At 42.3% G+C, this 15,596-nt stretch overlaps 1 protein-coding gene across 4 annotated transcripts in view; it reads left to right on the top strand.

Moving 5' to 3' along the window:
* The window catches only part of gabbr1b (gamma-aminobutyric acid (GABA) B receptor, 1b), a 146,272-nt gene that overhangs the window by 34,223 nt on the left and 96,453 nt on the right, over positions 1-15,596 (top strand). For all 4 annotated transcript variants that reach the window (XM_071499914.1, XM_071499911.1, XM_071499912.1 and 1 more), the window contains exon 2: positions 6,256-6,336. In XM_071499914.1, coding sequence (XP_071356015.1) covers positions 6,256-6,336 — 81 coding nt within the window. The remainder of the gene's footprint in view (positions 1-6,255; positions 6,337-15,596) is intronic.

A 15,596-nucleotide genomic window follows, 5' to 3' on the forward strand; every position in this document is an offset into this window, starting at 1 on the left:
CCTTTCACCAAATAAGTTCATATTCTCCTATGATCAAACTAATGTTCATGTTTTATAGCTGTTGTTGTTGTTGGTTGTAGCAGACACTACAACTGCGACTCAGAAATTCATCAGTCCTCAGCCCTACATTAGTCCTACATAGTGGACAAATCAGTCTGCCAAATTGATATTGATACTGTATTGATCATTATCATATTTGCAGTAGGCAAAGTTTAGGCCATTTATGTAATTATTGAGCACAAAACTACCATAACTATGAAGCTATTTTACACGTTGTAGCCTCTAAGGTTGATTCAACAGACACCAGACCCCAAAGAAGACAATTCAAATTCAGAGATATTTCAGATCTAACCCAAAAATGTAATGGGTTCTTTAAACAGACAAATAAACAAACTGTATGTCCATCTGTGGTTACATTTTATACAATGGCCATTCTATCCTATGGCTTTTATTTTGAAATAATTATCTTCCTGCCACCTGAATACCTTTCCTCATTCTTCAATTCAACAAGAAAAAAAAATAGAGAGGAATTTACAAAAAACTAAATCGGATTGTTTTTTAATTTTTTTTTTTTTAAATTCTGACAACAAAACGGCTCTGAACCTTCCAGTTCAACTGAAATCCACTGGTGTGTGTGCAAGCTTTTCATTTGTTTGTGTGAGAGGTTTTCAGTTGTGTATGTGAATGAGTTTGTTTCATATGTGTGTGTGAGAGGAACTTTTTTCAGCTGTGTGTATTAGAACATTTCACTAGTATGTGTGAAAGGTTTTTATGAGAGCCTTTCAGTTGTGTATGTGAGCACATACCTTTTCAGTTGTGTGTCTGTGAGGTTTTCAGTATAGTATGTGAACAAGTTAGGTTTCATATGTGTATATGCATGGTAATTCTAGATAATGTCCCTCATGGTGTGTGTGTGTGTGTGTGTGTGTGTGTGTGTGTGTGTGTGTGTGCCCTTATATTCAGCTTGTGTTATCAAACGAGCAGAGAGGAAGTGGTGTCTGGTGTTTTTTCAGCCTGTCGGTGCAGGGAGACGATGGTGTGATGGTAACCGGCGGAGACAAACCATCATCAGTGGTTAAATGTGGAGAAGCGTCCACACACAGGAGAGAGTGTGTGAATGGTTGCTAGGCAACAGAATTAGCCAGCATCTATTTTCCAGTCGGAGGAGGAAACTGCCTTCCGTTGCATTAGAGAGCGGCTCAGGGTGCATGTTTCTGTCCGAGCCGACCCGAACCTGACACACTTAGTGTGAACTGAAGGTCTAAGTTGTGTTACCCTGTCATGCGGTTGTTGTTACCATGGTTACAGCTTGCCTGTTTGCCCTGATTACACATGTGACCATCCAAAGGCTCTGTTTTATACAGGCTGTAGGTAAATTATTCAACACACACACACATAAGGTAACATCAGCAGCAGCTCCAGTCATCCTAATTATCAGTACAGGAGCTGCTTGTTGTTCAGAAAACATGACTGAACCTGACGTGAACCTGATCACATGACCAGATTTTTGTCCAAATCAGTTGAGTCCCCTTGGGCTTGGGTCGGGCTGGACCGGGTCACTACCGGGTCAGGACTGGGTCAGGACTGGGTCAGGTCTACACTGTATGTCACCTATTAATGATTTTGAGTGTGTGCGTGTGTGTGTGCGCGCACACTTGTGTGCAAATTCTTGCAGTGAAGGTTTTGGACCAAATCTAATTATGATTTTAGAAAGATGTCTTTCATGAGTGCTCGATTTAAACTGAAATGAATTTGCCAGTTGTTCATGTGAAAGAGTCAGAGTCTATGAATAATGAACTTTATATGATCTGAGAGGAAACTGTGATACCTTCAGGTAAATTCAGTCATAGTGATGTCATGAAGTGAAATTCAACAAGGGGAATAAAAAAGAAACAGTAGAAATAATTAGAATGATTAAAGAGTTAAAGTGATGTCAGACTGTTCGTGAAGAGGAGGATGTGTGAGGTCAATGTGACTGAAATGCTCATTTCTAATGATGAAATACTGATCAGTGTGTGGATCATTGATCTGATCACAGACATCAGAAGTTTAGTTTTTATTTCCAGTTCTGCTCACAGAGTCTCCTCCTGTTATTCTGAGCTGCAGTGATGAAGAGGAGAGTCACACCTTCATCACTGTCAGGATCTTTTGCATTAAAGAATCTGTTCAGTTCAGATGAAGCTCGAATAGTTCTGATGGAGTTATGTGGACACATAGAAAGACTCCAACAGCAGAACATCCACTGATCCATACAAACATCTACTGATCTTTATTATTAGACTTTATTCTCAACTCTTTTGTCCCTGTCAGCATCCTGTAGGGATGATCACTTGGTGCTTCCAGGTGTCTGATTGGTCAGTAGTTTTATCTGATCCTCTGCACTAACTCAGTTGGATGCTGGCGCAGGTGTACTGAACATTTCTCTCAGCATGAGTGAGAAAACACCTGTTTTCAGACTAATGCCAAGACTCTGTCAAAATTCTCCAGCAGCTTTTAAATCTACTGAATCCTCTTCACAGTTTTTCCTTTTTTAATACTGAACAGCCGCACTGTTCTCTGATCCAGCACCGTGTGAGCATTTACCTGTGCACTGCAGCAGAGCACAGTGACAGACCTGCAACAGGACGCCGCACTGTGACAGCAATCTCACATCCCCCTCTGGGCAGGCAGCTATAATGGCAGTTACACACTCACTTCACAGTCATTTAGTCAGGTAGTCATATAGATAGGGCTGTGTGGTGTGTTATTGTACTGCTGCGCTCAGGCATCACCAGAGTGTGCCACCACTTCTACTGTTTCAAATAAGAATAAACAGGAAATTCATTTTTGCCTTGTGTCATGATTGACAAACGGTGATGGCAATGAAAAAGCTTTTTAATAACACCGGCCTCCCCCCCACACACACATCCCCAACCCCTGATCCATCCATTTTGGTATTTTAATTCAGAGAAGCAGGAAAACGTATGGATGAAGCAAAGTCTGCAGTTTGCCAGAATTTCCCCTGTCACAGCAGCAGTGTGTGAGTGTGTGAGTGTTGGAATCATTTACATGCACTTTCTGGAGCCACATTAGTCAGTCGCTGCTGCTGCTGCTGCTGCTCTGTGCCTTGCACCATTTGTGATTTTTTTTTAAGTACCAGATGGAGAAAATAGAAAAAGAAATGCCTCTGCTCTCTCCTTTATTCTCCTCCTGGCCCTGCTCTTTATCAAGCCACCACAGTTGGGTCAAAATAAATGATCAGTCTCTTCAATTGTGCTGCAATTACACCTCCACAAATGGCCAGGATGAAGTGGAACCTATAAGTCCCTGTGTGTGCGGTGCTGTGAGCTGGCTAATGCAACACTTTGTAGGTTGATGGCTTCTCAGTATACAGATGTGTTGGTATGAGAGCCCATTTAAAGTCTTGTGTTATTTTGGGCTGCCACTAGTTTAAAGAAAACACTGTTTTATAACCAGTTATATTAAATCCATACCAGAGGAAATGTACTGACAAAGGTAGCCTGACTTCTTTAACCATGTGTCCCATTAAAGGTCCCCACAGTCTAAAGGTAGACTCCATGTGTTTGTGATTATAAAGCAGGTCTAGGTTCTATATTAATACTGTGAAAGTATCAAAGCCTCAGTCCACAGAGAAATGCACACAGCCTGTATTCAGAAACTGAGCCTTAAAACCAACCGTCAGGACTTCTGGAACTTTGTGATGTCACAACAAAGCAGTCACTGCTCTCAGCCACACCTCAAGCCCCGCCCACCTGGACCCAACATACAACCTTGCAGGATTATGGTTTCTCTGAGTGTTTACCTGAAATCTGCTATATTTTTATTTGATCACTCAGAAAACAATCAGCCAATCGGAAGAGAGACTCAGATCCTCTCTTCTGAAGCCTGAGGGAGGAGAGAGTAAAACTACACTGATATATATCTCCTGATGGAGATCAACACTTCAGATAAAACACAAGAAGAAGAGTGGTAGAGTAGAATCTGGGACCTTTAAAGTAGGCGTATCCAGGCTCTGGCAATGCTGGAATAAAAACTGGACACAGCAGCAGGCTCGGATTTAATTTAAATGTGTTTAGGAATACTCACCACTGTGTCACAAATCTAGTTCAAGACCTTTATCCTGTTCTTGTCGAACATCCCTCTGAGAGTCTGAGGTCTGTCAGACACCTCTGAGGTAGTTGGACACAATCTCACCTAAAATCGGAAAAGCCGAAAGTGTTACATGAGCTTATAGTCAGCACATACCCAGCACCAGTAATCTGAGAACAGTAATAATGTTATTGATCCATTTTTTGTTTAAATCAACTGTGAACATTTTCAAAAAGCTGTTTTCAGAGGTGCTGAGGTTTATTAAAAACCACCTCTGAGCTCTGAACCTTTCAACGTAGCTGTTGGCTACACACACAGTCATGCAGTCACCTCCTGTAGGTGATTCAATCATTCATGTGGTTTCATGTGGTTTGACTACTGAAGTGTAAGAACACCCAGACACTGGGGGCGACACACCCACTGCCCAAAGGCTGATGCCCAGAAACATCCAAACACAGCAAAATAAGATGAGGGCAGGGGTTGAACTCGTCGGACTCCCAGCAGCCAGTTAGAGCTGAAGAGGCGTTTCAGCATTTTTCAGCTCCTGCTGTTCCCCAGCAGGTCAGTCTGCTCGGCAGGTCCTGGACTGTGGCTCTGCTCTGGACAAAAATGACGCACTGAGAACTCAAAACCTAAAGCTGAGGTCCAGGCAGCTACAGTCAACAGTGAGCTGAATCTCACCATAAAGCATGTGTCGCAGGCAGGACTCCGACAATGAAATCCAAAGTGTGGCCCCAGAAGTCAGCTGGAACATAAACAGGAAGTCCTTTATTCCCTGTGAACACGGAATGACTCGATGATTTGCTATTTGATATTCTCTGGTATTTGTGTAACCTGTCTGCTGCCACCTGCTCCTTTGCACTGGACTGTGTTGTATGTGCTGGATGTTTATAATGATGTATTGTGTTATCTGTAGTGTCTGTATGTTTACTGTACTCAACTACAACACTACAGCAACTACATAAAGTCAATCAATCAATCAACAGCTGGAATGACACTCAGTGGAGCTCATACCTCCAGCGGGGACAAGCATCTTCCTCCCCCAGATCCAGATTTTTATAGATCTGAACCAACTTGTACAAACTCTTAGTTCTAAATAAAATGAACATCAAATCCAAACATTATTTCCTTGGAAACTGATGAAAATGTTGGAAAACGTACTATTTCATAATGCTGAGGAAGGTGATCCAGTCCTGGGGGATGGAGTCAGTGACCTTCTTCTGAAAGGTGGTTACTCTCTTTGAAGGTTTGGTTAGGGTACGGTCATGAGAAACCAGTGTTGACCGTTGGTAGGAGGTGGGAGGCTGTCTACCATCTCAGACTCAGACCCTGTGTGCAACCAACCATCAACCCCAGCCTCCAACCTGTGTAAACGTAGCTGTGTTAATGGCTCTTTTCCACTGCAGAAACATAGTGGCGTGAAACACAACTTGTGTTCACGGTCACAGGCTCTGCTTTTGTTCTCCAGCTGGTTTGAGGTCAAGTCTCTGGAACTAAATCGATGAAGAGGAGATATTAAATACAGCCTCCAGGTACTTTAATGCATTGGTGGTGATCATGATTGGTCAGGCAGATGTGGCATCACGACTACAGTGACACCTACAAACACAACATATCCATCATTGATTGGGAAGGTGATGTCATTCAGAGGGAACTGGAATCAACAGTTAGAAACCAGAACGGTGCACAAAGTGGAGCAAAGTGAAAGTATTTGGATGGTTTACATGCAGTTCTGCAGCCTTCCGCCTCCGGCTGAATGTTTTCAGGTCGTCCAACCATCCCAGTCTCGTGAACGCGACAGCTCAGTCACTTTCTTCAAAGGAACTTCCTCAGATTTGGCACAAACATTAATTTGAACTCAAGGTTGAGCTGACTGGAAGGTGGTGGTCAAAGGTCAAAGGTCAGGGTGACGTTTTTGATATGTTTCTGCTATGGTTTGTCGGGGTCGGGCGGGGCCAGTATTGATCATTTTTCCAGTGATGAGAATGGTTAGTCAGAGAGAGAGAGAGGTACCGCTGGGACGAGCGGCTGTTTATTCAGAAGGAAGAATGCAGATGTTGTAGTAACTCACAAATTCATTCACTAATTCCTTGTCCTGGTGCAGATGTGGCTGTTCTTTTATCTTCCTCTTTTGATGTGTTCTCCTCTCTGTCTTCTCTTCCTCAGGTAGAGGGATGGCACTGTTCTTCCTCCTCTTCTCTGCCGTGTTGCCCCGACTCAGCGATTCTGCCTACAATGCATCTGCTGGTAATGATGTGCTGTCTCACACACAAGTGTATGTCTCTGACACATTGTCTCCAGTTGTCTGTACAAAGTGACTGTGGCTGCAGCAGTGCAGTGGGTCCTCTGTGACCCTGCTGGTCTGGTGTGTGTTTGTCAGAAACTCTCCTGGTGCTGCTTTGGACAGCTGCTCGAAGTAGCTAAAAACCTCTGTGGTATTCAATAGGAACGTTTGTTTGTCTGTTTTTTTTGGTTTGTTTTCATGGACAGTCTCATGCAGCAGGTGAAAAAGGACGGTGACCTGAGAGCTGATGATGTAGGAGGAGCCGCAGCCTCACGCTCTTCACAGCAAGGTTGATGTGTAAACAGATTGGAGAACAGACCTCAGATGTAGCCTGGTACTTGATCCGGATCCTCCCAGCAACTGGTCCCAGTCCTCTGTCATGAGCTGCAGGCCACAAACAGCTGTTTGTCCGCGCCTCCTCCAGCTGATTTAGAGTGATTAATGTAGGTAATTAATGTTGGATGCTAGTTTTAGCATCTAGACTTTGTCCAGTGTGCATTAAAGCTTTGCTCATCACTCAACAGGCTAGCTAGCATGCTATGTGAGCGTGAGTGTCGGTCTCCTTGATTACTGATGATAGGTATGGGTATAAGCCCGGCTATTTAAACCACGTCAGCAGATACTTTTTAACGACAGACAAGGATTTTAATGAAGCTCTTTAAAGGAACATGTTAGTCTATAATCACCCCAATAACCTTTTTCCACCAGAATTAGCAAAGATAAGCAGGTTTTTTTTAAACGTGGGTAAACCTGCTAATAAAAGCAGATTGACCCCTTTTCCACTGACAGTCGAGTTGGTCTTTCTGTCCGGACTGAGGAGGCACACAACTGCGAGAAGCGATGTCATCACGTGTGCTTACAGAGCGCGCGGTGAACAGCGCTGTGTTGGACAGGTGACGGGTGTGTTTACACTGTCTCTACTCTGAAAGACCTTACAGCAGGACAATGATGGTGTTCACCTGAGAACAGCGTTTACATCAATCCGATCAGAGCCGGAGCCGATAAGTGCCTGCGTCTGCTGCAGAGTCGTGTGACGCAGGGGTGAATGCTGACTGTTCCGGTGGCTGTGTGCACCTCCTGTCATCTGTCACATCAACTGGAAGCAGATCCTTTACCTCAGTAAACGCACCAACACAAAAAGTAAGAATTCTCTGTACGAACACACAGTCCTGTATTTAAAACCTCTCTGCAGAAGAACAACTCCAGCGGGTGACAAACTAGGGGTCAGGCCCCTCCGAAGGGCCACCAGATAGAGCTGAGGGTCAGTGAGATGATTAAAGGGGTAGGATAGAGGAAAAAACAAAATTCTGTTTTACAAATTCACAAATGAGAAAAGAAAACGTTTCTTTTATGTTTCTAGACTAAATTGGTAATTTAATGCTTTGGACACTGTGTGAGAAGTTTAAAGAGAGGCAGGGAACTACCGTAGGCTGTTTAAGCGAAATATCTCCCAGTTATTCAGTATTTCCTTTTGACTTGCAGTAGACGTTGTTCCAATGTTCAGAGCCCATTTTTTAATGATACCTGAACTTGTGTATCAGCTGATACTGATCCGATACCAGTGTGTTAAAAAACATTTTTTAAAAGCTTTTTACTACTGACCTTGTGTGGATATGATCCTCCTGAACCTCCTGTTCCTCCTGACCTCTGACCTCTGCTGCAGCTGTTTCCCCTCATGTGTAGTATCTGCTGATGCTCCTGGTCCCTCTCATCTTGATGCGGTCTCTCGGTCTGGTTCCTCATTGGTCAGGCAGCTCCTCCCCGTGTGGAGCCGTGATGTTGAGGTGTCCACAGGTTCTTCTAGGTCCTTGTTCACGCAGTCAGTCTCAACTGGAAATCACTGGCGTTGTCACCGCTGTAGTGTTGAGATTTTACTTTGGGGCCTGTGTTTTCATTGTGGTCTGTCTGACCTGTTTGATTTTGATTATATACGTCATCACATACTCTTCGCTTCCACTATTGTGAGGTGGTAGAATTTTGAACCATTTAACATTTCATTGATGTTGCACAGGGGTGAACTCAGTCCTGCTGTATACTGTATGTGTTCAGTATTCTACACTTGTTTCTCCTGTTCCCTCTGCTATATCAGTCAGACTCTGAGCATGAAATTGCTGCCACAGCTCTTGAGACTCATACTGGACAAGCACCATTTCCCACCTCTAACAGCCCGGCTTGGCAGGCAGGCCCAGCCCCACATTTAAAAACCAATCTGCAACCAATGGGAGCTGAAAGCACTAATGAATATTTGCTGTAAACTCCTGGTGCCTATGGTGCTTTTATATCCAAGCTCAAGCTCTGACACTAATGCTCAGAGGCAGATGTCAGATCTCTGTAATACAGACATAAACCTGCCGTCAGATTAGTGAGCTGTCATTTCCTCTTTGTGCCGAGCATTGGGGTGGTGGCGGGGGGTTAGGTGGGGGGGTGTTTGCTATGGGAGTCACGTCCAGTGGTCTTTCCTGGCCTCCAGTGAGAAACGCGGTGAATGTTTAGTAATTAGGGTTTTACTCTGTGGGTGAAGCTGTGTGGAGTGGCGGGCTCCAGATGTATTGTCCTCTGGGAAGGCGAGGCAGCGAGCGACACACAGGAAACACTTGTGATGTAGCTTCGGTGAAATGCAGGTTTCCAGTGAACGGGCAGGAATACAGCACACACAGGAGGCTCGGTGGGGCTGCTGATTGATTTCATGTGCTTTAATGGATTACTGATGGCCATAGTGTGGAGTAATTTGGTGGGTGGTGTGTATCAAGGTCACTCCCCATCTACATCAAAGCTCGGCTGACATCTTCATCAAAGAGACTGTTGCTATTCTACTGGACATTTCTTCTGCCCACACGAACCTGTTCTCATTAAAAGTCTGCTCAGGTTCACAGCTCTGAGGGGCTGATACCCTCCACATGCTGTTAGCACTGTGGGTCTAATTTATGAATTTCTGCCCATATCCATTTGATAGGATGATCTGATTGGTCAGTTAATCAATAGTTTGATCAAAAGAGCATTTACCAGCTATTATCACTATAACAGGTTTATTGTTGAAGTCATTTCCCAAGCGCTCCATCACTCAGTTTAAGTTTCTCAGCTGGCAGCTGAGTTGATTATCTTTGGGTTTTGAACAGTTTATTAGATGGAAATTGCAATTACCAGATATGGTCTTGGACAGTGTAATTGTGATGGTCATTTTCTCTGTATTCTCCTGACATGTTATGGACCAGGTCCTGATGAAACATCAGGTTTTGGGTTATTCCTTTGTGTGTAGAGCTTGAGGCAAGGGGCGGGTTCAGGTCTGGTCATTTTCAGCTGTGATTTATTCAGAAATTTCTGTCTTAATTTGCAATTGTTTGTGTCCATACATGTCAGGTATGCAGTACCCACTGGGCAGCGGAGGAGAGGGTGTAGCCAATGTGTCCATGTAGGGGAGACTGGGGGCGGTTGTAACATGTTAAAAATACATTCAAACTCACTAATGAACGTTTGCTTTTTGTCTCAATAAGCATTAATAAGGGACAGGTAGGCAATAAGCAAATATACACATTGTCTTATAATGATATTATAGTATTATTTATTTGTTTAGTGATATTTTATCAAAGAACAGTTACTGAGTTTTGTTTTGCATAGAACAGAGAACATATAACCTACCTTGAGTCAAAGAAGGCACAGTTCTAGTTCAACATCAACCTGTTTTGATGAACAGAACAGGGAAATATATTATTTGACCATGAGAGGCTAACAAAATAATTCCCACAGTAACTTGTTTGTCTTCTTTTATGGATTAAAATCAGCAGTTATTGTCTATTTTAAACTAAAGATGGACTAATACAAATGAACTAATGGACTGCGTAAGTCAAAACTTGCTAAAGGGGTGCTTCTTAAAATCCTCAGCTATTCAGGGAAAGTGTTTGCACTGTGGAGACGTTATGACCCTGTTGGGACAATGGATAAATACCCACTGCAGTGTGGTAAAGGTCACAACGTTAAGGATGGATTATGACTTAACTGTCAAATTCAGGTGGGAAAGATGTTCTGAGTGAATCACTATGTGCATCAGGCAAATATTAAGAAAAGGCACAGTTGATCTGGTTGTGGCCTCACAAGTAAAACGGGTGATTTATTGTAACGTGATGTTATTGTGTCTCGTGCTGGTAGTTTGCAAAAATTTGTGTTGTGCTATTGACTCTAAAGTTAAAATCTTCATCTTAAAATGTCGAGCGTTGAGTAAATGTCAGTACTGAAATGTTAAATCTGAGGTCATTTATAAACAGTTTAGTTTGTCCACCAGAGATTTGAAAGGTTTATTTTTACAGCGTGAAATGTTCCACTTCTTGCACGTCTTGGCCACAATTTAGAAAAAAACCCAAGAGCTCCTTATTTAAAGTGTGTTTATGATCACATAATTTAGGTCTGACGGAAACATCAAATTGTGATTTTCCTGATACAGTCTATTACCTCAATATAGTTAGAGGCAAAACAGGAACAAAGATTCTATGTTCGGACTGGTAAGTGCGTGATGTTGTAGCTGATGTGAGCTATGTGAGAAATAGGACTGATATAATTGGTTTTCTTTCTTGTTTCTGTGAATGTGAAATACAAGTTTATACTCAGACAATCCAGGGACCTGCAGGTCAGTAGGTGGGGTGTTGAGCCACTGCTGCTCCCTCTGAATGGGCTCCTGTTGCACACAAACACTAACAAGTTTGTGTAATTGTAACGGCAATGCCAGCAACGAACCTGAAGCCTACATTCAGTCTGATTCCCAAATGCAAAAGGAAACAGAAACAGAATCTGTGACATTTAGAGTTTTAACATTTCAGAAGCTCAGATACAAACATCCACAATCTGGTATCTCAACACAGGAATGATGGACACGTGATACTCTACAACCTGCTGCCGCCGCTGCAGCTGCAGCCTGTTGAGCTTAATGAGTTTAATTAGCTCAAGATGGATAATAACCCAGAGATTTCAGAACATTTTGGTTTTTCCCAAATGAATCAAAAATGTGGATTTTGAGGATTGTTACACCCCCAGTGACAATGGATTCATTAGGGCATATTACATTAGGTCTTATTTTGGATGTCATAGGTCATATTTCCAAGTTCTTGGAGTAGAAAATCAAAAGCAAAGGTGCAGACAGGTGAAGTATAATCCCAGGGCAGATGTTTATTAGTAAACATTGAGTAAAATGAGACATCTAAACATCGAGTAGCAGTCAGAACGAGCACATAGCATCATGCTGTGATATTTCTGGAGTAGAAATGTAAGTTTGTCATTGTAATGGTGCAGTAGCAGCAGGGGGCTCCAGAATAACCAGGATTTAATGTTTGTTGTCAACATCTTGCATGATTAATATAAAAATTTGACCCGGGGTGAACCTAAGGTCAGCAAGTCACCAAAAGATTAGAGCCAAGCAGGAATTCATCACGAGAAACTGCAGGCAGATGGGTCCTCTGAGGAATGCTGTGAAGAAATTTACACATTTAGTGCTGGTGGCCATCACTAATCTCTGAATATCCTCTGATAAATCTGCTCTGAAAAATACAAAGCGTGTGACAATGCAGTGCCTCTGAGGCAGAAGTAATAGGGATGGCAGAATTAAATTTCTGTCCCTTTGTCACCCTCCAGATCTCAGATTTTTTCTGTTGCATAAACCTTTGAGTACATCAGTCTCAGGCAGCCTGAACATGCAAATCTGTCTTCTCGCCGCGAGTCAGGCCCCAGCTGGCCCCATTAACTGAGTTTCCATCCCACTGAAAGCACAGTTTCTTCATTTAAAACTATCACTCAGTCAACAAATACGCTCTGCTGGCAGCAACAAAGACAAACCTCATATGGATTCTGTGTTACTGGAGAAAAATCACAGGCTGCTTAATGAGTGAACCTTCAGCTGGGGTCCAGACTGCTGGGTCCTTCAGCATGTGCTGAAAACATGACGGGGGTCTCCATCTAGTGGTTGGATAGGGATGTGACACGTCAGAAAGGCCTTTTTCAGATGAGTTATGGTGTCTCAAAGTACTTTCTGAAACCTGCCAAATATTGTGGCTGTGTCTGACATCACTCTCTATAGCCCCTATACAGTCCACTGTACAGTCAGTTTACCATTCTATAGGGCTGTCTGAGTGTATAGTGAGAATTATTATACCCTACATAGTGGACTCATAGTATCCCACAATGCATCATATAAAAACCAATGGTAACTAACCAAGCAATATATACCATCATGCATTGCGCTCGCGGTGAAAGACTCAAAAACAATGTGGAGAAAATTACCCATGTAGTGTCCGAAAGTATTTTTCAGTTTTACTGATGAGCTCAGGGTGTCGTCCTCTGCAGAGACCTCCCTGGACAGTGGGTAGCAAGAAGTGAATGAGTGAGTGATTTCAGACACAACCTGTGTTTCTCCTCCTCAAAAAGAAAAGTCTGCCTTGTTTCTGTCTTCATCAAGCAAAAGATTTATAGTGCACAAGTATCAGGGTTTACTTCATGCTTGTTAATTCCATTGTGAACTGAAGAGATTTATGGGTAAAATGAAGTAGTTCAGAAAATCTCACCATTTCTAAAGGGAAACGTTTAAACAGGTTCCAAAAGCTGCAAAGGTGGAGCAAAAACCTGTTATAGATCTGTTATAGATCTGTTATAGACCTGTCATAGAGCTGTTATAGATCTGTCATAGATCTGTTATAGACCTGTCATAGATCTGTTATAGATCTGTCATAGATCTGTTATAGACCTGTCATAGATCTGTTATAGATCTGTTATAGACCTGTCATAGATCTGTTATAGATCTGTTATAGATATGTCACACACCTGTCACACACCTGTCATAGATCTGTTATAGATCTGTCATAGATTTGTCACACACCTGTCATAGATCTGTTATAGATCTGTCATAGATCTGTCACACACCTGTCATAGATCTGTTATAGACCTGTCATAGAGCTGTTATAGATCTGTCATAGATCTGTTATAGACCTGTCATAGATCTGTTATAGATCTGTTATAGATATGTCACACACCTGTCACACACCTGTCATAGATCTGTTATAGATCTGTCATAGATTTGTCACACACCTGTCATAGATCTGTTATAGATCTGTCATAGATCTGTCACACACCTGTCATAGATCTGTTATAGATCTGTCATAGATCTGTCACACACCTGTCATAGATCTGTTATAGATCTGTCATAGATCTGTCACACACCTGTCATAGATCTGTCACACACCTGTCATAGATCTGTTATAGATCTGTCATAGATCTGTCACATACCTGTCATAGATCTGTTCTAGATCTGTCATAGATCTGTCACACAACTGTCATAGATCTGTTCTAGATCTGTTCTAGATCTGTCATAGATCTGTCACACACCTGTCATAGATCTGTCACACACCTGTCATAGATCTGTCACATACCTGTCATAGATCTGTTCTAGATCTGTCATAGATCTGTTATAGATCTGTCATAGATTTGTCACACACCTGTCATAGATCTGTTCTAGATCTGTCATAGATCTGTTACACACCTGTCATAGATCTGTTATAGATCTGTCATAGATCTGTCACACACCTGTCATAGATCTGTTATAGACCTGTCATAGAGCTGTTATAGATCTGTCATAGATCTGTTATAGACCTGTCATAGATCTGTTATAGATCTGTTATAGATATGTCACACACCTGTCACACACCTGTCATAGATCTGTTATAGATCTGTCATAGATTTGTCACACACCTGTCATAGATCTGTTATAGATCTGTCATAGATCTGTCACACACCTGTCATAGATCTGTTATAGATCTGTCATAGATCTGTCACACACCTGTCATAGATCTGTTATAGATCTGTCATAGATCTGTCACACACCTGTCATAGATCTGTCACACACCTGTCATAGATCTGTTATAGATCTGTCATAGATCTGTCACATACCTGTCATAGATCTGTTCTAGATCTGTCATAGATCTGTCACACACCTGTCATAGATCTGTTCTAGATCTGTCATAGATCTGTCACACACCTGTCATAGATCTGTTATAGATCTGTCATAGATCTGTCACACACCTGTCATAGATCTGTCACACACCTGTCATAGATCTGTCACATACCTGTCATAGATCTGTTCTAGATCTGTCATAGATCTGTTCTAGATCTGTCATAGATCTGTCACACACCTGTCATAGATCTGTTCTAGATCTGTCATAGATCTGTTACACACCTGTCATAGATCTGTTCTAGATCTGTCATAGATCTGTCACACACCTGTCATAGATCTGTCATAGATCTGTCATAGATCTGTCACACACCTGTCATAGATCTGTTCTAGAACTGTCATAGATCTGTCACACACCTGTCATAGATCTGTTCTAGATCTGTCATAGATCTGTCACACACCTGTCATAGATCTGTTATAGATCTGTCATAGACCTGTCACACACCTGTCATAGATCTGTCACACACCTGTCATAGATCTGTCACACACCTGTCATAGATCTGTTACAGATCTGTCATAGATCTGTCACACACCTGTCATAGATCTGTTATAGATCTGTCACATACCTGTCATAGATCTGTTCTAGATCTGTCATAGATCTGTCACACACCTGTCATAGATCTGTTCTAGATCTGTCATAGATCTGTTACACACCTGTCATAGATCTGTTCTAGAACTGTCATAGATCTGTCATAGATCTGTTATAGATCTGTCATAGATCTGTCATAGATCTGTTCTAGATCTGTCATAGATCTGTTCTAGATCTGTCATAGATCTGTCACACACCTGTCATAGATCTGTCACAGATCTGTCATAGATCTGTCACAGATCTGTCATAGATCTGTCACACACCTGTCATAGATCTGTTCTAGAACTGTCATAGATCTGTCACACACCTGTCATAGATCTGTTCTAGAACTGTCATAGACCTGTCACACACCTGTCATAGATCTGTTCTAGATCTGTCATAGATCTGTCACACACCTGTCATAGATCTGTTCTAGATCTGTCATAGATCTGTTACACACCTGTCATAGATCTGTTCTAGATCTGTCATAGATCTGTCACACACCTGTTATAGACCTGTCACAGACCTGTTATAGATATGTCACACACCTGTCACACACCTGTCATAGGTCTGTTATAGACCTGTAATACACCTGTCATTGACCTGTCATATACCTGTACACACTTTCAGGTTGTTGCAGAAAATCCCGTCATCACTCAGCAGTTCATCGAAAA

This window comes from Trachinotus anak, unplaced genomic scaffold, assembly GCF_046630095.1.
Source record: "Trachinotus anak isolate AG129_WGS33_773 ecotype Australia unplaced genomic scaffold, CSIRO_AGI_Tana_v1 ptg000016l, whole genome shotgun sequence".
Taxonomy (NCBI): domain Eukaryota; kingdom Metazoa; phylum Chordata; class Actinopteri; order Carangiformes; family Carangidae; genus Trachinotus; species Trachinotus anak.